A 21,480-nucleotide genomic window follows, 5' to 3' on the forward strand; every position below is an offset into this window, starting at 1 on the left:
GTAAAACCCAAAATTCACGGTTTCGGGTTATGCTACTCTGTTAAACGTAGAATTTGTTGATGGCACGTTGTTGTTTAGCTCAGGACTGCCGAGAAAACTAACTAGGTACGTAGCTCGAGCAAAACGTTTAAATCATACAAGAAACAGCACTAGATTTATATTACAAGGAAATTGAGAGTTCATCGGCCCAGGCCGCGTGGCCGGGTCTTGGGCGGAATCAAAAAAGATGATTGAGATGACCCTCGCTGAAAAAGGGGTGGCCTGGGCCAAGAGTACCCAAGCGAGCACTTACAAGGTTATCTAGGGAAGAGGACACGAAATAAACAAATAGGCGTGCAGAACGGTTTATAGTAATGCCATAGTCATTTTAGGGTTAACTCATAGTTAGCAGAGAGAAGATATAATTAACAGAACCATCTCTACAGCTGTTTCACAGCCTTCTGTCGAGAAACGGACGCTCCACGTATGTCTTGGGGTTTCCTACATTCAATCGATCTTGTTTTCTTCAAGTTCATCCAGAAGCTGAGTGGCGTATTTCTCATATTCTCACTAGAGAGAATATTGATATATATTTTTCATTTTGTTATTTTCGTTTTTTTATCTGCACTTATACCTACGCATTTTGAACGAACTTTTAGCTCACTAGACGATACGTGGGTAAATAAATGATTGATTGATTGATTGATGACGTCATTTCCCGCTTTTCACGGTTTTTTATGCAAACAGTCATTGCTTATAATAATCGAAAAAAATTACACTGTTGCTTGTAATTAAAGATATCGATTTTATTTTCTCGCTTTTAAAAAAAACAGCAATACCTTACTCACTCGCTATGCTGTCTTTTTGTTTTTTATTCTCGCTATGCTCGTTTGAAAAACTGTTTTCCCGCTTGAAAATAAGGTAGCATCCATCCACACTACCCCCGGAGAAATTTGAAAACGCAGCCTTCTTTCTATGGTTTGGCCTACCGTCCACACTAATCGGTCGCAAAAACGGAGCTTTTAGAAAACGTTCTTTAAACCGGAGGAATTTGAAAACGCCGGATTTGTGTTTTAACGTGGACAGAAAACATCATGTTTTGAAAACGGAGCTTTTCGAAAGCGATGACATTACGATAATTACGTGATTTCTCAGCCCAAGATTTCCTCAAACACAAATCCAAATTGCCCTGCGATTGATGCGTTTTAGAATTTCTCCGGCGCAGGCCGGACGGGGCCTAACATCATCTCTCTCTACATATTTTTGATCTGCTCCCCTCGCCCTCCCAAGTAATGAGTGCGCGCTCCTGCAGATCATGGCGTGGGTCATCTCAATTTTTTTCAAAGGGTGCGACAAACTACTGAAAACAATGCGGACATGCACGAGGCACGTGGCTTGTTTTATACACGTATTTAGACTACAATCGAAAGCATTCTTTTTAATAAAGATCGGCACTGTCTGAGGTCTTTTACTCAGTAATTTTTTCATGGGGAGTTTCAAAATTAAAACTGTGATTGGAAAGTTAATCAACTGCACAAGATTTGAAGAAGCTCTCATGGCCTTTGTGGTTAAGGTAAGCATTTCAGTTTACTTTTCACAATAAAAGCATCTGATATTTACACTGAACACTAAAAGCAACCTAAAACAGCTGCCGAAAAACCAACCTTAAACTGCTAAATACTTTAATTAGTCAGGCTTATCCGCTGCAATAAACTTTCTGGCTAATATAGTCTCGGTGCATGCAAACGTAAATTATATGAATTGCGCTCCTAGCAGTCAGTTCGCATATGTTCAGTTATAACAAACTCACAGCTAGCGCCTGCATCCCGAATTTCGATCTTTGGAGGCTCAGCGATGCCGAATATTTCTGCACTTAATCAGTCAATTCTTAGGTTTCCTGGCCCTCCAGAACTTCCCGTCTTCCACTCTAATGTTGGTGTAAGCGACGATGATGAAAACTGCAGCAAAGAGCTAGATTTTCTCTTCTGGATCATTAACGGTGTCATCGGAGTTTTTATTCTGTCCGGAAACACTGTCACTTGCGCGGCTTTTCTTCGCTTCGAGAACCTCCGGCGCAGCTATATGAACCTTCTCTTGCTCAGCCTTGCCATTTGTGATGTTCTCATGGCGGTCACAGTCACACCTGGATATGCCGCTTTTTGCACTGGCTGCCGATATGGCTTCAGCAAGTTTTGTTGGGTTTTCGAAGGCGGCAAAGATGTCTGTTTTCTGAGCTCCACGTTTAATCTGCTAGCGATCTCGTATGACAGACAGTTGGCCATATTTCAGCCGCTCAAATACCAGACCAAGATGTCGCGAAAGAAAATTCGATACATTCTGTCGGCGGTTTGGATTGGTCCTCTCTTCCTCGCCTCTGTAAGAAACATATGGTCCCACAATCAACCGCCGCATGTGGTTGAACAGTGGAACAGAACCTATTCATACATTCTCCTGTGTGTTTTTGTCATAGTTCCTATTGTGATCGTCAGCGTTATCAATGCAGCAATTTTCACCGCCATTAGGAAACAAAGGCGAAGAATAACCGCCTTCAACTGTAACAATTACAAATACTGGTGGAAGAAGAAACATCGCATGCAATATATACAAATGCGAAAGGGAACTCTTTCATGTGTGTTAGTAGTTATTACTTTCGTAGTCTGTTGGCTTCCTAGAAATTTTTATTACTTCTTTTACTTGTTCAACCATCCCGAGTTTGTAACTCCGTTACTAAGTAAAATTTCAGTAACTTTTCTCTTGTTCCAATCTTCGACAAACCCTCTCATTTACTGTTTTTACAGAAGGGAGTTCCGCCAAGCCGTCAGAACTTTAATTAAATGTCAGTAGTGTTGAGCAAGCCTCATACAGTTTTGATTCTACTAGTTACGTCATTCGGATAATTTATGTCAATCAAGATATCCCAACAGCTGATGTAAACAATTAAAATGTCAAATTTAATAATTCTTTATTATTTTCTGTACTCTCTCTAATTTATATTCGTTATTTTGCGGTTCCGCTCATAAAAGTTGTTATGTAAACAAGTACAAGCGTATGGACTAAGTATATAACTCAGTGTTTTTGGCTGAAAATGTTTGATTTAAACAATCGCTTTTGGGCAGGGGGCAACAGGAAACGGAGACCCGGGCACAGGAGGGGGAGAACTCTATGGGAGGCGGGGAGAGAGAGAGAGAGGATGGAAAGTAATTAAACATTGCGTAATTTTTGTAATACATGAACAGTCACCATTAAAGGGCGGTAATGTTGATGATTTACGTTTCTGAGTAAGAGCCAAAAATGGTGAAACGCGGGATTTTTGATACAATTAGGAGTCCTCTGTAACCACAAGACCGAAAGCCTGACCAAACGCGATTCTTTAGGCCCGGGGAACGCCCATAAAAAAAGGATAGGGGTGCTCGTCCTCCCTTTTAGGGGTTAAAATGCGGTTTTTTTTACCTCTGAGTGTTCAGCCTCACAAAGTCCACACCGGGAGCTTTTGCGGCAACCGTAATAAGAAATTCAAGTGAGCGACGAGAGATAATGTGTATCTCTTAGGGGTGAAAAACATTTCAAGCCACGCCCACAAAACAGGACCTTGGTACTTCTTTGGTGTTCTTTTCAAAATTTCCGATGAGCACCCCCGTCTTTTTTATAAGGGAGTCCCCTTCTCCCTCGGGCCTTTTGATTGTCCGTTTAATTTCCCACCTTCCATTCTTGGGCAACTTTCTATAATAATCCATGGGTGGAAGCAAATTTAATCAGAGCAAATTGTATTAATTTGATATCTTTCATTTTTCAACGTTGTCGAACGTCACCGCCCTGCCAGCCGAAGAACAAGTATCAGTTGTGCGTGCGAGTTTTTTGCGTTATCGACGTTGCTATGAAAAGTTACCCGAGACGCGGTCGCCGTTCTACGCGCCTCTCCCCAACCAACCGGAGGTCTGGCTGGGTTGTTCGAAAGCCGGATAACGGTAACCCAAGATTAAAAGTTAACCAAAGTATTAATTTTTCTTGAATAAAAATGTTGTTCATTGCTTATCTATTGTGCACTTTGAGATTACTCAAGTTCAAAACGGCACGACAAACAATATAAACAGAAAGCCTCACCGAAAAGTTACAAAACTGAAATCAAAACTCTCGGAATAGACTAGAACAGGACACAGATGCCAGAGAATGGGAGAAGCCAGAAACAATCTACACACAGTTGATTCACTAGCAGTAAAATGCACGATTTATTAGCAAAGTGAGTTTGACTGTCTTATGAACAGCTATCCCAGCGATAGCGAGATAGGTGGTTTCTTACAATCAATATTTATTTTGTTTGAGTTGTTACAAATTTAGTATCGAAGAATATAAATATACAAAGGTACAAAATAAATACGAAAGAAGTTCGAGTTCTGGTAGTCATTTCTTACAAATATTCGAGGGTTTTAAAAAATTCGTCATTGGAAATAGTCCTTAATTTTATGTCACTAACGTCGGGTTGTTTAAAGAAGATTCAACTAATCAAGTCCGGAAATCAGATAGTACGTCGACGAGAAAACACAAGAACAAAAGAAGACGGAAAACACATATAAAACCTACAGAAATGAAATTCAAAGTTCGGAGTGAATGCCTTCTATGCCTTGTTCGAAAGCATTACGGCTGCGAGATGCATCTTTTAATGTCAGCAGATGAATGTAGTGATTGAGAAACAGCACATTTCACTGTTAAACGAGTACGTTACGCCCGACGAGGAAAAAATGTTTGACTCAGCACCGACTATAACCCCTACAGAGCCGAGCCAAAATTTATATTTTCATTTACACAGTCAGTCTATCTTCGACTTCTACTACTACTACTAACTTGACGCGTTGGAAATATTGCTTTCGCTTAAGCTAGTGGACTAACTGATAACAGAGATTTAACTATGCACTCTTGACTTAAGATTTATACCACACAGGTACTCACAGTGTAAACGTTAACTACAAAAACACTAGTTTAAAATGACTCCTTGCATTCTGTTCGCTGCTAAGACTACTGAACTATGCCTACTACTCTTTCGTACTGGGACTCTATTGGGACTGCGCGAGTTTTATGGAGAAAAATATTTGTATCTTGCTTCAAGTTTGAGCGATGGGTGTCCTGTCAACTGAATCTCGCCATCTTAGCGGGGATTTCTGGACAAGGAAAGAAAATAACAAAAATGTATTAGGTTGAAAGTAATCCGATCCATGCAAATGAATTATCACTTTTGCTTTCATGTGGTACTGTTTATTATGCTGTTCAAGTTAGTCCTGCTTTCAAGTATGTGCATGAAACCCTAGTGTGTGACCATTCAAGTAAGAGCTACTGCGCAGTACTTTCATGTAGTACAGTCTAGGTTCAAGGTGGTTCTAACTTTCAAGTATGGGAATGAAACCCTAGTGTGTGACCATTCAAATGAAAGCTATTGCGCAGTACTTTCATGTGGCAATGTTTATTATGTTGTACAAGGTGGTTCTAACTTTCAAGTCTGTGATTGAAAACCTAGTATGTGACCATTTGAGCAATACTTTCACGTGGTAGTGTTTACTGTGCTGTAAAAAGTGGTTCTTGCAAATTCAGTTTATCTAGTGCACCACCGTTTAAATGAAAGTACTGCTCAATAGAATAGTATTTGAATATACTCTACTGACGCTCACCTTCATTTGGAAATCCAGGAAACTCGCCGTTCCTCATGTGACTTGCGTACGCAGCATTAAACAGTTGCTGCTGACGTAGCATCCCGCCGTAACCAATCACTCGCTCTGGCTGGCCCCCCGCCATCATGGCGTCCATTGATGACGCCATCTGCTGTCTGCGCTGTTGTTGTTCTAAGTAGTACATCTGTTCTCTTGTGAGCGACTCCCGAGCAGGCAGCCCTGAAGGGTAACGATATTGCACGGAATTCAGGTCCACAAATTGAGAGTTCGCCCCGGGAGGCATTTGAGCGGACTCCATGTTCCGTTGATGCGCCATGGCGGATAAGTTCGGTCTGTACTGCAGAGGTGGCATCATCTCCGACGACCGTTTGTTCGCGTACATGGCGGCGTACGCGCTCATATCAGCCGCGCGCCCAGGATTGAAGCGTTCGTGTTTCTCTTCAGGGCTGTGCAGGTACTTCCCAGCCATCATCCGTTCGCGGCTTGCTGCATCCAGCGACAGGTACTGAGCGCGGTTTTCTGGACTGCCTTGCGAAGGGCTGATTCCTCTTAACATGGACGTAAAAGGCAGCCGATGATTTTTCTCCAACTCAGATTTGTCTCCGATATTACCTGCAGTAGGCGGTCCCGCGTCGTTAAGTTCTTGAAGAAAGCTGCCTGGCTGAACACCAGGCCAACCCTTGTACGGTGCTGCAGAGCGCTCGCTTTCCTTCAGATGTTTGTTCATATCTGCACTGGGCATCCTCTGGGGCACACCCTCCGTGTTACCAGATTCTACATGTCCGTTTTCAGACACACTTTCCATTGTTCTTTCTCGGGACTGTTTATCTTCAACATCGATCTCCTTAATCGGTCTAAGTTCTGGCATTTTCCTATAAAGACTAGAGTCAGAAGCGCTATTTTGAGGTGCTTTTTTAATAACACTCTCCGCAACATTACCTAAAAGTTTTCTATCGTTAAATTTCATCCCAAATGCATGTTCATGTGATTCTTGGCGACGAGGATCCCCATGGGACCCTAATCCTACCCTTTCTAAACCATCGTTCGGAGCAATACCATAGGGTCCTCGTCCGTGCACATTGTCATACGAGGCCCGTCCTGGAACGTTCTCAAAGGGCCCTTTTCCAGGCACCCTATTCAAATGATCGTTTGACGGAACAAGCCGGTCCCTGTTGTCTGGTGATCGCATGACCTGTCGCGCGGCAGTGGGGTGCATTGGAGGGATACCTTGAGGCGCACCCTGCGGAGCGGGCGCCTCTCTCATTTTAGCGCCTTCTGGATGCTGTTGATCATCTCTAGAGGCACCGCTTAAGATGTGGCTGATGGAAAGCGTGGCAGGAACTCGACTCTTGGCTTGCTGCATTGCTTCAACACTTGACTCTTCCCTGCCGTTGGTTTGAAGATCTTTCTGTTGTTGTTCTCCTTCACTGTCCTCTTCCTCGCTGTCACTTGAGTTTCCGGCCACTTGAGGGCCGCCAGCAAAGTTTGGTGGTTGGTCTTTTGATAGTTCAGGAGGGTTTGTGGCTTTGGCTGAAAATGAAGGAAATATAATGAGAAATGACAGCAAGAAGATAAAAAGTAATAATTACATGTAGCGTGTTTGTCAAACAGTGCAAACAGTTTCTAATTCTCGATTTATCAAGGGACAACAATATGCACTGCCTCTTAAATATTGCCACTTTCTACTTGGTAGAGTGACGCATCACTGAATTACCTTGTTGGCACCTTATGTCCTGAGCCGAGTCGCTTTTTTAAACACTAGTACCTTTTGTTCGTGAAATCCTCAAGGGAAACTTTCGCGAAATGCAGCAGTTTGCCTCTCAAAAGCAGTAATCGGAAAGTAGAGTCTGTTAGAAGTATTATTGAGCAAATTCTCTACATCAAATTGTTTTAAACTTAATCTCTTTTACATCTACAACATGTATGTATAGTACACGTGTTGTGCCTTACATGTATCGCTGTCATACCTTCCTCCCGGTAGGGACCCTCCGCTGATGGTGCCCTCTGCGGTGCAGTCTCTGGGGTCCGTCTGTCTATGCGCCAAGGCTCTCTTCCAGGTACCATAGGTGGTTGACCGTATGGTCCGGCGCCTCCTGGGGCTCCGTAAGGCATGGCCCCATTTCGAGGATAGCCTAAGAATGCCTGATTAAAGGACTGTGGCCTGTAATAGGGTGGGCCTCCGTGAGGTTGTTGTTGAGAATGTCGACCTCTCTCAGTACCACCAGTGACCGAGGAAGGAGTGGGTTCCCCTGAAGAGAAATCACACGCCCACAAAAGGGCAAAACTTATCAACAAAAGCACAAATTTAAAACAGAATGTATAACAATATTCGCTGAAATATAACCTTCGAATAATTCAGAAGGAGAAGTCAAATTTTGTTGCTTAACGATCATCGACTACGGATATTCGAGACGTCTTTTCTTGATTTAAGTTTTACGAGCAACCAGAATGTGCCTCTCGTTTTAGACTCCTTTGCAGACCTTATTTAGGCCGTGGTCATTTTTCTTGTTGAAGACACAACCTACCTGACGTAGAGACAGGAACGGCTTGTTGCGGAGACAGCTGCTTGGCTTGTTCTGCCTGGTTAGGGCTGTTCACGTCGTTTTCCCTGGGTTTCCGCTCCATGTTTCCGCTTGCACTTGGCATCCCATACTGGAACGGCATCCTTCCCGCCATGCGCTGGGGTGGGAAAGGCGATGGCTGAGGCGGCTGTCCCATCTGCCCCATAGGATTCCCCTGGGGGTATCTAAACCTGTTATACTGGGGTCCAGGCTGCGACATGCCAAACCTCGCAAAGGCCGCTTGGTTGAAAGCATTCTGATAGAACTGTGGGGGGTACAGAGGCCTGCCATCAGGGGCAAAGTGAGGAGGGCCTGGGAAGGGCATTCTAGAGGGGTGGTGGGAGGGCATCATACCACCATTTGCCATGCTGTTAGGCATCATGTGATTTGGAAACATTGACTGCATTCCAGAAGGCCCCATCTGCGATGCAAACGGGTGTTCATCTGCGTGATGCGTATTTCTAAAAATCTCGGGTGCCGAGCCGCTCTCGCCTCGCTTTTTCTTGTCCTTCTTGCTCTTCCTGGCAAGCTCTTCTTCAAAATCTTCGTCACTGTTGTCATCGTCTTCAGGAAAGTGTTTCTTTAGCTGGCGGTTGAAAGCGGCCTCGAGGCTATTCGCCATCTTCGTGTACACTAGAATTGTAACGAAGACATGCACTTAACGTTGTATGCTTTCTAGGATCAACTTACTTGTAAATTTACTAGCCAACGATATCAAATTTACTCACTGCTATCAGACCCGTTGTAGTCCAAACAGTTTTCAAACATTAACTTCATATCTGCAGTGAACTGCAACGCAACAACGAAAAGAAAGCTCATTAAACATTGGATGACAGCAATCAAACCCCAAACAAGCGTGTGATAAAGTCAAACTAACACAGTGTTGTCATACACACATGTAAAGAGAGAGAGAGAGAGAGAGAGAGAGAGAGAGAGAGAGAGAAACAACAGTGTTATTCACCTCATTCAAACTGGTGTATTTACTATCCTCAAGCTTTTGTTCAATGGTCGACAAATCCATTGGTTCCTGCAAAATCAACGAGGTTGTTACAGATGTACAAAATACTCTTTACATTAGAGGACGTTACCTTACAATAACTGTTACCAAGGAAGACAAACACTAACAACACCACAGAGAACAAGGACGGTCAGTGATGAAGAAGATCGAGAGGGTTTGCAAGTGATGAATTTGAGACATTTTTGCAAATATTACAATACTAGACACAGCCCATCTACCAATGTATGATACACATCTCATTCCCACCATAATATATTATTCCTCAATTTTCAAATTCCGTCTATTGTGAAAAATATATGAACAAGGATAATACACACTCAATCTCTTTCCACTTGGGAAACTATTTCTCTTCTGGTAGTAGCAGTAGTAGTAGATGTAGGGTGACACTTAACAGCAAATAAAAGCTAACAAACACGAGGCACTCCGCAATTACAATAATACGATCCACTAGATTACTGTTTATTTCTGGTAAACAGATAACATCCATGGACAAATATCCAAGCATATTTTTGTGCCAAATGGAGGTTATTGTTTATATAACTCATGGAACTAACGTTAACCTACGTGCACCTGCAACAAAGGCAAGTGTGAACCTACATATAGCTTCAAGTCAGTGAATTCATATTTGAGCACGACTGAATGACTTTTATTCTACATGGCTTTTACTTACCTCTATAATTTCATAGTATTGAGGCGCATAAGATTCCTCTACAGGCTCCAAGAAAGGCCACGCGTTGTTATGCTTCTTCAAGGCATCCAAAACTATAGCGAACATGAAAAAGGCAATGGTGTGAATACAGTTGTTGCAGGTACAGTGTATCGTACAGCTTCTACATGTACAACTTCGTACAGTTATATTCAACACCCTCATGCTAACAGGGAGCACCGTAACCTGAGGAACTACAAAACATTTCAAACCGAACAAGAGAAATAAAATTCTGATTACTGATATCTAAGCAGCATCATTTGAAGGAACTAAGTCACGGTTTGCACATCTTGAAACGTTTAGCCTAAATTTTTCAAGTTTGTTGTTTGTAATCCGTGTTAATTTTCTCCATCCTTGTTCCTTTATGGTTTATTGTTATCTCTTTTGTTTTTTTCTATCTTAGTAACCTACTATTTTCAGATATCCTTCAATTTAAAGGTAATTTTGTACACGGCCAAAATAACTCAAAATGTCGTGGCTGAACTCCTTTAAGGTCGTACTGTAAATTCGCCCACTCTTGTTTTAGTTTTGTGCAACACTTGCAATAATTTTTACACTGTACATACTTTTATGGAGTCTTGCTGATCTGGCAGTTTCACTATGATCATGGCAAAATATTGCTATTCTATACAATCATCGTTTATCAAAGATCATGAATGTCATCTGCATATTGAACATAAACTTGTTACAAATCCTTACCCTTAAACATTCCAGTATAGAGGTCTTCGTCTCTCTCCTCCAGACCAATGTCCTCTCCCTCCATTGTTGTTTTGTTTCGTGTGCTGGCTGGTCGTCTTTCCGTGTCACTATCCTTGTTTTCTTCTTCCTTATTGAAGCTCATTTTCAGTTCATCAGGAACAAATTCACCGCTAGCCATTAACCATTGTCTCTCTTCACGCATACGTGCTCTTCTTGCTCTCTCTGATAAAAGGTTACAAAAAAAAAAAACACTTTTTAACCCTATTTTCAAATTACTCAAAACTTTCCACTTTGGGACTGTAGTTTTGTACGTGTGTGTACAAGTTTTCATGTGATTGCATGATGCAACTACAAAACAAATAAAAATAAATAAATAGGAACTTTGAATGGAATCTGTCTCAATCACTAACCCTGTTGTCTTTTCTCTGCTTGTTGTTGTTTCTCTCGTTGTCTCTCCTCCTCTTCCTTCTTTCTCTCCTCTGCTGCTCTTTCCCTTTCCCGCTGTCTTTCATTTTCCTCTTGTGACTCCTCGTCCTCTTTACCTTGTACTTTTGAAGCTATTCTATCAGACGCTCTTCTAGGGGCCATCTCCATCAGTAGTTTCTTCCTCATGGCTTTATCCTGCATCAAAAAGATCACAACAATTAAATTTCTTTGTAACTTACAGTTCCTCGTTATTGCTGAATAACACTTTGTATTTTTTTTTTATATTAAACATATAGTTACATGTACATAAAACCCAGGTGGCCCATCAGGCTCGCTCTTATCTCTGCTTTCTGTAGCATCAAATTACTAGGAGTATTTCTACTCCCCCCTGGATGGGATGCTAGTCCATCGCAGGGTTACTCCCTGACATTAAATTTGCCAGTACCCATTTATACACCTGGGTGAAAAGAGGCACTGTGAGAGCAAAGTGTCTTGCCCGAGAACACAACACAATGGCCCTGTCCAGGGCTTGACAATGGGATGCACAACCTGAAGTCGAGCACACTAACCATGGAGCCACCGCATCTCCTACTTATTTTGCTTATTGTTATTGCAATATCTCTATAGTGTGCCAAACTACATTTCATGCAAATAAGACAAATCATGCATATTTGTAGTGAAACTCAGAAATGATTCAACAACTTTTTCAGTTAGATGAGAACATACTATACATGTGCAGGATGATAGAAGAGAACATCCGCACACAGGACTATAACACTGCTAAACTCTCAATTAAAACATCAGCTAAGAATCTGGAATTAACAGACTGGAACATTTTTTTTTTAATACACACATGTATGTGCATTTATTTACTGATTGGTTGGAATAGCTGAGAAAAATTCAAAAATACCAATTGGCCGTGGTATACGTTTTGTTCCAAGCATCACATGTTCAAATCTATTTTTTTATGTATGCACTGTTTGTTCATAATAATAAAAAACAACGTGCCAAAGAACCTCAGGCTCTCTTAAATGCCCACACACAATGTGCACCCAAGTACCTTTGCCTCAATCATCTTGCCTATCTCTGGAACAAAGTCAACACTGAGCGTCTCATAAAGCATCTTTTCATCTTTGTGTTTGCTTTTCTTGAATGATTCAGCTAACTGTTGCCACTCCTCCTCCGTGGAGCAGACAACAGTCCATGAAGGCCTTGGCTTTTTTTGTGTGTCTTCCTTCCCCTCAGAATCTACCTCTTGCTCATCATCATTATCGTCTTCATCGTCAGCATAATCACTGCTGGGAAGTTCACTGCTTGGACTAAAGACAATTTTTTTTTGTCAGCAACACTTTATTTCAAAAATTAACAAACAAATGTTTCCCTAGTCCATGTAGGATGGAAATATCTCTAAATGTACAGACATGAGACGCCAACCTTTAACAAATTGATGTCACTTTTTCATGCGTCTGTCCTGTTATTGATCATGAATTTTGTCATAACATTGTCAAAGTAGCTGTGGATCCAAGAGGCAATAGCCTTTCTAAAACTTTAGTTTATTTAGGGCCAGTCAAGATTAAGGGTATCAAATACAAAAGTTGCACCTTGATTCAGAGTCAGCCTCTGAGTCAGATGAAGATCCTTTGGCTTTCTTTTTCTTCTTCACCTTCCCTTTCTTTTTCTTATTTTTTGCCTCCAACTTTTTCTTTTTCTTTGACTTCTTGTTAGTTTTGCTGTCCAACTGTTCAGGCTTTTCTTCTCGATATAATCTGGTGCCGTAGAAATACCAGAATGTTCCGCCCTCAGCGTCAAATCCAAGTGGCTCTACACGTAAGCTGTCTGCATCTAAGCCCTGTAGAGTGAGAAAAAGATACCTTGAAACAATATTTTTATACAGTTTTGAGACTACATGTATAAATCACATAACTTGTACAAGGACAGGGGTTTCATTAAGGGCAGGGCACCGGCCAAATTGATCAGCTGTGAGGCAGATTTTGCCTGCCTGGTTTGAGGAAAGTTCTTCTCATAAAGAGGTTCAGTTCAAAAAGATTTTGCCTGCCTGTGAAAACCAGTTTCCCTCCTGCTGAAAATGTTAATGGAACCCCTGCAAGAAATAAATCTACAGGCTAAATTAAGTAGCTCACTCTGCTAACGTTAATCTTCAGTTTCAGTGGAATGAATTGACTTGGAGTATCACTTTGCCCTCGCTTTGCCCAAAGCAGAGGCTGCCTTTTCAGTTCACCAAGACACCCATCAAATGAAGGATGGATAATGCTATTTTGAACTTGCCACTATCTCAAACTCAAATCATCTGCCCAAGGTTAGATTTGCATTTCCAGTCATTTAAATGAGCTCAGTTGTGGTATTTAGAGTTACTTTGGCCAGGTATGAAATAATTACTTTCAAATTGAGAAGGACACCTGAAAATGTTTATAGTTTACATGTAACACTAAGACAGAAAAACACAAGAGATGAAAATAAACCATAAAGGAACAAGGATGGTTAAGGAAGGAGAAGATAAACACGGATTACAAGTGTAGAACTTTAAAAGTTTAGGCTTAACTTTTCAAGATGCACAAACCATGACATAGCTCCTTTAATATCGACTACTTTGAGCTTGTGCGACCAGGAAATGTTTTGTTTCCATCAACAGTTTAAGATAGTGGTGTTCAACTGAGAAGTTCAACAACATCAGAAATGAAGCTCTTTTATAGGAGCTCAATCATGGTATTTTGAATTATTTTGACCATGTACAAATTTACCTTTACATTGAAGGAAACTTGAAATAGTAGTTAACTGACTAAAGATAGAACAACATCAAAGAGATAATAACAAACCATAAAGGAACAAGGATGGTTAAGAACAGAGACGAATGAAATGGATTAGAAATGATCTTGGTCATGTACAAATTTACCTTTACATTGAAGGTAACTTGAAAATAGTACATGTAGTTCTAACTAAAGAAAGGAAAATGTCAAAGAGATAATAATAAACCATACAGAGAACAAGGATGGTTTGGGATGGAAAAGAATGAAATGGATTAGAAACGATCGACTTGAAAAGTTTGGGCTTAACTTTTCAAGATGCAGAACCGTCAAATAGTTCCTTCAAGTACCACAGGCAGTATTACAGCCCAAGGAAACGGCAACCAAGGCAAGGGGTTAAACTACGGTCAGGGCAGTACTGTTGAAGATCTGTGTGCATGTATAAGTATTTTTAGATTGATCCCCACCCCTAACAATAATCTGACCAACTTGAAGTGTTTCAAGATGACTGAAGTGGACTTAAGGAAATCATTAAGAAACCCAAGAGTTTATTAGTGTGAAATTTGATGACCTAAATTTGATGCCTTATTAAGTGTCTTCAAACTCGAGGACAAAGTTTCCTTCACTAAAAATGAACTTAAGAGCATTGAAACACAGTATTCATGCAGAGATGAATAAGAGAAAGATATAACTTGAGCCACTTTTGAATCAAATGCCGATTGTAATATCACTCAACAGGAAGCCAATCTGTTTGACCCTGCATGCATCTGGATTATTCTAATATTTGAATCAGCTGCTTGACATTTAAACAGCAACAAAAAAAAAAGTAAAAAGTTTTAAGGTGAAATCCCAGGGACGGATGCAGCTAAGGTATTGTGTGGTATTAAGTATCACCTTGTTTCATCACTTACACCGTCTTATGAGCTAAAAACAATGGTTTCAAACAAGAAATTTGCTTCTGAGTGACAGTTACCATGCTAAGCATGTTTTCTTGAACACGATGGACTTCATAGGCCAATATTTTTGTTCTATTTAATATATATTGTGAGATAAGACGGAAATTTTGATGAAGTGTTTTTCAAATAATTTCTAATTAATTGATATTGATGAAGAAAAATGCACTTTCCTTCTTGTCTACCCTTATGAGAGCTGTGTCGTGTGCTATCATAACAGGCATCAATGTAGAGTGCCGACGACATTGTTCTGAAGAATCAAGAATCAACATCTGGGACAAATAACCATAAATTAACGAAAGTTGCAAAATAAGAATTAAATGTGTACTACAAAAATTTGAAATCTGATGCTGTTTACAAAATGGTAATTAAAAGTAAAGTGCTGTCTACATTGTTCTGATGATCACTAAGTCTAAAGAATCAAGAAACAACATTTGGGCAAAATACACATAATTTGACGAAAACACAGATCTATGCAAAATAATAATGTGTACTGCATAAATTAGAAATCTGACGACGTTTACAAAAAATCGATCCCTGATTTATCTGTCTTGTAATCAGTACTTTCGCTGTTGTTCATACCTATTTCAACACAAGAAGCCCCAGTCACATTGTACTAATAAACCTTTTACATGTAGCTCTCACAAATCAAATTTACATGTAAGTTAGGCCAATTTTGGAGGCGCTAGAACGTGGTCTGGACATTATACAAAAAATCCTGTTTACTTGATTTGTAGCCAAGATTTCAATATTTGGTTACTAATTTAGCCTTCTGTAATTTCTCTCAACTTTAAACAATCTTAATCATCCTTACTCAGTTTTGGTTTGCTGTCACCTTTCTGGTATCATGAAATTATTGCTAAATGTTTAGCATTTTGAGGTCTGAGGCTGTTACAGTCATGTGTACTTTAAGATGGTCATTACATTCAAGAGTTCAGGACTACGTAACAACTACAAGTATTATGATCATGACTTGTACTTCCAGGGGGTTGTTACAGGGCTTGTTATTTTCAATTTGTTATGGTAGGCTTGTTGCAAAAAAGCTAATTAAAATTTCCTTCTCTTTCTGCCAGCTTATTTCACCAGCTGAATTGTCAGAACTTGAATCCGGCTGAAATTTCACAAGAAAACAAAGGATTGGGGTTACTTTGGAGAAGCAAACACCAGAAAAGCTGACTGGGTTTGTTCTGAAATGAGCTGGCTTAGTGTTTTCTTAGCTACATTCCTGGGTTGTGTAAATGCCTCAACTACATGGCTCAATGACTCAATGTGATGAACTTTGTCTACCACAAGTGTTAATTAGTGAGTATAGATGTTAGCCATTATATTCAATTAATGTAATTATTAGACATCACTCTTAAAACCAATATTTGCTTTAGATCTATTCAAGTTTTCATTTTTTGAATGAAATAGATCTATTCAGCAACATACATTGTTTTAATAACTTGGTTGATCCTGAAGGCAAAGATGTGGTTTATTGTCAGACAAAGGAGTCAGTATCATAAGGACTTTGGATACCTCAAGTTTTGTGTCAAAACATTCCAGCAGTTGGTCCCCAATTTTTCAGTCTCCAAAATATGAAATTGAGAGGGCTACCACATACTGTGTCTCAAAGATGACTGCCATATATATTTGTGTGTCTACAGTTATAACTCAAGGAACTATATATTCATCATTTGTGCTCTTAAAACTTTTCATTCCTAAGGGTATCCCTTGGTACTTCTAAGTTCTTCAAAGGCTATATGTACCTCTCATCTCGAAAGTAGTTATGAAACTTGACATTCAATATTAAATTAATTTCATGAACTATCTAGTAATCCTTATTACTGCACCAGCTTACAAATGTATACAAGGACAGCATAACGTCATTTAATTTTTTTTATGAGCTATGTTTGGAATTTATAAATTAGCCGTTATCGTTGTAACTTAAATAACACTTGAATTTTATTAAAGTATGCAGCTAAATAACATCAAGAGGTCAAGCGCAGTAGACCATTTCTGTTAATAAACTAGAGTTACTGCTCTAAATGTACCTTAAGTAACTCAGGAACATCTTCTACATCAAGTCTGAAATCACAAAGGTTGTGAAGGATTTCCACTTTTTCTCTTGTGGAAAGTTTGCTAAAGAAGAAAAAGAGACCAATATAAATTTCTCTATAGCAGTATAAATGGGATACAATGACTAATATATCAGCACTTTAACGATCATGATATTTTATTTTAACATTAGCATTTCAAACACAGAAGACAATGCGACAGATTATTCATTAATAATTTAATTCACGACACACTGCTCTGTAAAAACAATAATGTTGTCTGTCATTTCTGCCAGTTTCATATCTAATCCAGAAAGTCAATAACTACAGGTTTAAGTGTATTCAAGAGACTGTGATATTTGAACAAATATTGTTCTCTCATTCTGACAACAACTCTGGACATGAACAACATGAATCAAGAATTTTGAATAACTACTGCATCTGCAGTTTTACTTTACAAGTTAGAACACTTGTGACAAAAGTATTACGCACTTGTAAACAGAAACCTGAGTTACAAAGTGTATGAGAAAATAACCATGTCAATAACAGAACGCTTTCAACCATGTATTGAATGTCAGCAAGGTTAAATTGCTTGACATTCGAAAGAGTGACAGTTTAAACATCTAATGTACATGCAAATATGATATTATAATTTACTAAGCTCATAACAATCGTGGACTAAATGCTGAGACTAGATAAAAACTTGTCTCAATTTTTTAGCAGATGATTATTGTCATAAATTACGAGAATAACATGTGTTTGAAGCCCCCTATATCTCTCTGAAAACAATTACTTGTATCTGAAAACATGATGGGTTTGTTCTGTAAGCTTTTAGTATGGCAACTTTCTAGTTGTTTATCCATCAGAAAAATTGAATACTTTGACAGTCAACAAGGAGTTGAAAACATAAAACCAAGTAATGAAGACGAAAGAAATACCCTGAAGGTTGTAACTTGTAACATGCAAACTACATAATTAAGATGGCAACTTGTCAATTTCCATATTATATAACTTACCCATCTTTCTATATCATAATGTCGAAGTCTTGACAAAAAAATAAGCAAAGATTGAATCTTCAGGTCACATCCAACTAGATGTTTGATGAAATGAAAGCGTGCTCATGCGAAAATACGTCTAATCGTATTTCTCTGCCAAAAACAATACGGCCTTGTATGCCACATGGGCCTCAACAAATCAACAATGGCTGGCTAGGACAACCGACCAACACAGAGAAATAGCTGTCCAAAATACCTGTATTCTTTGTCTGCAAGCGGGTTTCTCTTCCCTAATTCATCTTCCCAGCGTATTTTTAAAACTTGTGACAGATATGGTTCAAAATTCTCGGCCCTGAAATGAACATGAAATAAACATGGAAAATGTCACGACACGGCGGAAAGGAAAATTGACAAGGAAGCAAGCATAACAGAACCTTGTGGCAACTACACATAGCCACAACAAATTTCATTTTCCCAGCCACAAACCTCTAAATATAACTCAAAATTCACAAGCAAACCGAATAACGAATAGCAGATATAAATTTACAATAGGATCCCTCAATAAATATTTCACGTGTCAGAATATCAAATCGCACGTTCTTGTGCGTCCATTTTTAATAGCCGACTAAAAGGTTTAACTGCCGCGGGCTTTGAATGAAGTTTATCGACGAGCAAGGAACTTCTGACAGATCTTGTGCTATCAAAAGAGATATACAGATCGACATGTTTCGATCCAAAAGGAAATAGCAGATGAGACATCCAACATCGTCAACCGATAATCAGTCGGGCCGCGAAACCAAGATGGATATTTGTAACAAATTAATTCCTGGCGTGAATCGATGAGGGGAAAAAAAAATGGTTTCAAACAAGTTATCAAGGCTTAACAACACTAAATGGATTTCTCAGTGCTCGCAAGAACTGATAAAAGTGCTAGCGACGAGTAGATCTTTTATCAACACATAATAAAAGTGTACAACCATGAATAAAATACTCGAATTCGTTTGACAATTACGTGAACAGAGGGCGACCTAAAACTATGTCTCACGTCTGGTTCGTTTTTTTTTTTTCAGTCGAAGACTTAATTCAGAAACTAGTAATAACATTGTCGTAGCAATATTTACACAGTTCCAAATTCTAGATAATTTCATTTTCGAGAACACGGCCTACATTATTAGACAATGAGGGAAATTACCATGAGGTAGGCCAGCGAGATGAATTTGAAACATTCACGTTTGCACACGAAATAAACTAAAAGATCGTATTTTTCAGTAAATATACGTAATCACACAAACAAAATCAATCAATGAATTGTTAAGACATTTTAAAAGAAATATTAAAAGGATAAGCTGATGTATGAAATAAAGAAACAATAAAGTAGAACCGAAACCGTCGACTTACGTTATGTCCTTTATTCCATATAAACCCCTCAACAATCGAGCGTGAAGATCGGCCAAAAATCGGTTGTTTCCCTCTTCATTAGAACCATCAATGACAAGTGCATCTTCTAAATCCTTAAAGAAGTAAAACAACGTCTTTTAAGCTCAAATGTGACGGGAGTAAAAGCGATATATGTCCGTCTAAAACTCACAACCTACGCTACCAGTTTTCACTGTAAATTCAAATTTTTTAAATAAACAATGCACGGAATAGTTTGGGCGAAGAAAGGTCAAAGGCGTAAAAATAAAAGGAACCTAATAGCCAAGCCTTCTGAATTACACACTCAATAAACGATAAGAAAAAATTGCGGCTCTTAGTTCAAAAAGGTAATTGAAAGATCCTGGTACCTCGATTTCGAAGTCAGTCAATCCGAAGGCCGCGCGGAACAACGAACAGAAGTGTGCTATCGATGGTACCTCCCACCAATTTCGGATCTCTGCAAGCCGGAGAAATATGATAAGTACAACATTTCAACTTTTCAAAGCCACCTCAAACAAATGTTAAAGCAGCAGAGAAAATGTATTTACAAGGCCGTTCAACAGTACCTTCCATGTCACCCAAAACAGATGGCCGACTCAGTACAATGACGACACAAGATGAAGTCGGGAACATCCGGGCTTTTCCCTCAGGACCACGCCTTCAGAGGTCTGGGGCGAGAAAAAGGAAGCTTTGACTGACTGTCTTTCACGGACTGACAGTACAATCGACAAAGGAAGGAATGGACGGCAATTTCAGTAATTTCGTATAGTTTTCTTATTTCGGGGAAAGAATGACAGAGGGTAAGTGCTCTGGAATCGGTCTATTTTCCCTGCAATTTCAAGAAGTCAGTGGCTTGCACTAATGTAGATGGGCGGATTTTTCTTTTTCTGTAAAATGCCAACATGCATGCATAATAGATAATAATAGTTCATCACCATAGTTCGCCAGCGTTTTTCACGGTGGAGGCCCCATGCAAACCATGTGCGTTAATCCATGGTCTAAATTTTGTCAGGGGAAGACAAGATATCAACCCATTTTAAAGCCATGCAATTGACAGAACCAGGAGACCGAACCTAGTGTAGTTCGTTAATTGAAGGCCGCGTAGATGTTTTTGTCTTACTCCTTTGTGTGTCAGTTGACGAAAAGAAAAACGTTTATTTCATGGTTAGAATAAAATTATATAATAGTTAAAAATTACGGCCCAGTTGCGTTGTGCATGTGACCTCGTCAAGTGTCAGGAAAGAAGGGCTTGTCACGCGCGGAATCACGTGGCGCGTTCGTCCCCAGTGAGGTCACTGCAGCGAATTTAACTAACTGCCTATATGGGTCTCACATGCAAGCTTTGTTTGCGCCTTTTGTCGCGTGAAATATGGCACCGCTGAACCAGTTATGAGGTTTAAATGACTGAAATGGAAGAAATTTGTGCTTATATAGGCATCAATCCAAAACGTCACGCAACGATATTTCGTAGATAGAGACAGAAGTCTTGCGTGACGACCCAGTGTGATTGTGGACCACTGATCGAGACTGAGATTGCCTGTCATATCAAAAGAAGAGAGTATTTTCACTTTTTGAAAGAATAAAAACCCATTATTTACTCCTCCGGCAATTAATCTTGAGTCCCGTTTATTGTCAGTGCATGATTGAATAAAAACCAGCTTAACACCAGTTAAGCCAGTTGTAAGAGGATGAACAATGAGTTCCGGGGGTAAAAAAACTTGGCACTCACGGGCAATAAATATGGGTTAACAGACCAAGCGCGAGGTCAAGATGGTTGGGTATTGGCCAAGTCCTTTATTTGCGTGTTCATGGACCAAGACGAAGTCGAAGTCAATAAACACGAGTATATTTTTTGTTTATTTTATTTTTTTTGCGAGTTTATAAATACGCAAGAAAAAAGAACTCGGCCAATACCTAGCCATCTTGACCTCACGCTTGGGCAATAATAACCCGTATATCTTGATAAAACAAGCTTGGTCAATAAAGGATTCATTACATGGAGAAAGAACACGATTTTGTTGCGGGAGACAGCGGGTAATCCCGAGGGGGCAATAGCGCCATCATACCCGCACGGGTAGCCAATCACAGCGCAGGATTCGGTTCATGTTCACGGAGCTACCTCATAGTTTGTGGTAGGATGGTTACGTGCTCAAAGTGATGTTGTTTCGTGTAAGCTTCGTACACTGCTTGTGCTTACCGGTTTTTCCGATTTACTGAAATCATGGGATGCCTATGGTTATGGTTAGCAAGTGTCAATACGCTGTTTTTGGGG

General features: G+C 39.8%; 2 protein-coding genes across 2 annotated transcripts; one reads left to right on the top strand and one right to left on the bottom strand.

The window, feature by feature from the left end:
* The first annotated feature begins 1,486 nt into the window (after positions 1–1,486).
* LOC145491426 (D(1A) dopamine receptor-like) lies at positions 1,487–2,823 on the top strand. Its single transcript, XM_081470615.1, has one exon. It carries the CDS (start codon positions 1,834–1,836, stop codon positions 2,821–2,823), a length of 990 nt encoding a protein of 329 aa, XP_081326741.1. The 5' UTR covers positions 1,487–1,833.
* Positions 2,824–4,181: 1,358 nt separating this feature from the next.
* LOC145491105 (uncharacterized) lies at positions 4,182–19,856 on the bottom strand. Its single transcript, XM_081470244.1, has 16 exons — positions 19,775–19,856; positions 19,577–19,665; positions 19,191–19,303; positions 18,049–18,144; positions 16,795–16,882; positions 12,648–12,895; positions 12,107–12,365; positions 11,031–11,241; positions 10,621–10,842; positions 9,886–9,977; positions 9,159–9,224; positions 8,926–8,986; positions 8,162–8,830; positions 7,604–7,885; positions 5,637–7,166; positions 4,182–5,132 (listed from the first exon to the last, which is right to left on the bottom strand). Exons 1-16 carry the CDS (start codon positions 19,839–19,841, stop codon positions 5,101–5,103), a joined length of 4,125 nt encoding a protein of 1,374 aa, XP_081326370.1. The 5' UTR covers positions 19,842–19,856; the 3' UTR covers positions 4,182–5,100.
* Positions 19,857–21,480: the final 1,624 nt, after the last annotated feature.

Source organism: Orbicella franksi, chromosome 6 (assembly GCF_964199315.1).
Source record: "Orbicella franksi chromosome 6, jaOrbFran1.1, whole genome shotgun sequence".
Lineage (NCBI taxonomy): Eukaryota > Metazoa > Cnidaria > Anthozoa > Scleractinia > Merulinidae > Orbicella > Orbicella franksi.

Excerpts from the sequence above, each read along its gene's own strand:
- LOC145491105 (XM_081470244.1), bottom strand. The coding sequence starts at position 19,841 with ATGTTCCCGACTTCATCTTGTGTCGTCATTGTACTGAGTCGGCCATCT. Across the intron at positions 9,225-9,885 it reads AATACTATGAAATTATAGAG|GAACCAATGGATTTGTCGAC; the intron begins GTAAGTAAAAGC and ends TTGATTTTGCAG. Across the intron at positions 8,987-9,158 it reads AATACACCAGTTTGAATGAG|TTCACTGCAGATATGAAGTT; the intron begins GTGAATAACACT and ends GTTGCGTTGCAG.
- LOC145491426 (XM_081470615.1), top strand. The coding sequence starts at position 1,834 with ATGCCGAATATTTCTGCACTTAATCAGTCAATTCTTAGGTTTCCTGGC.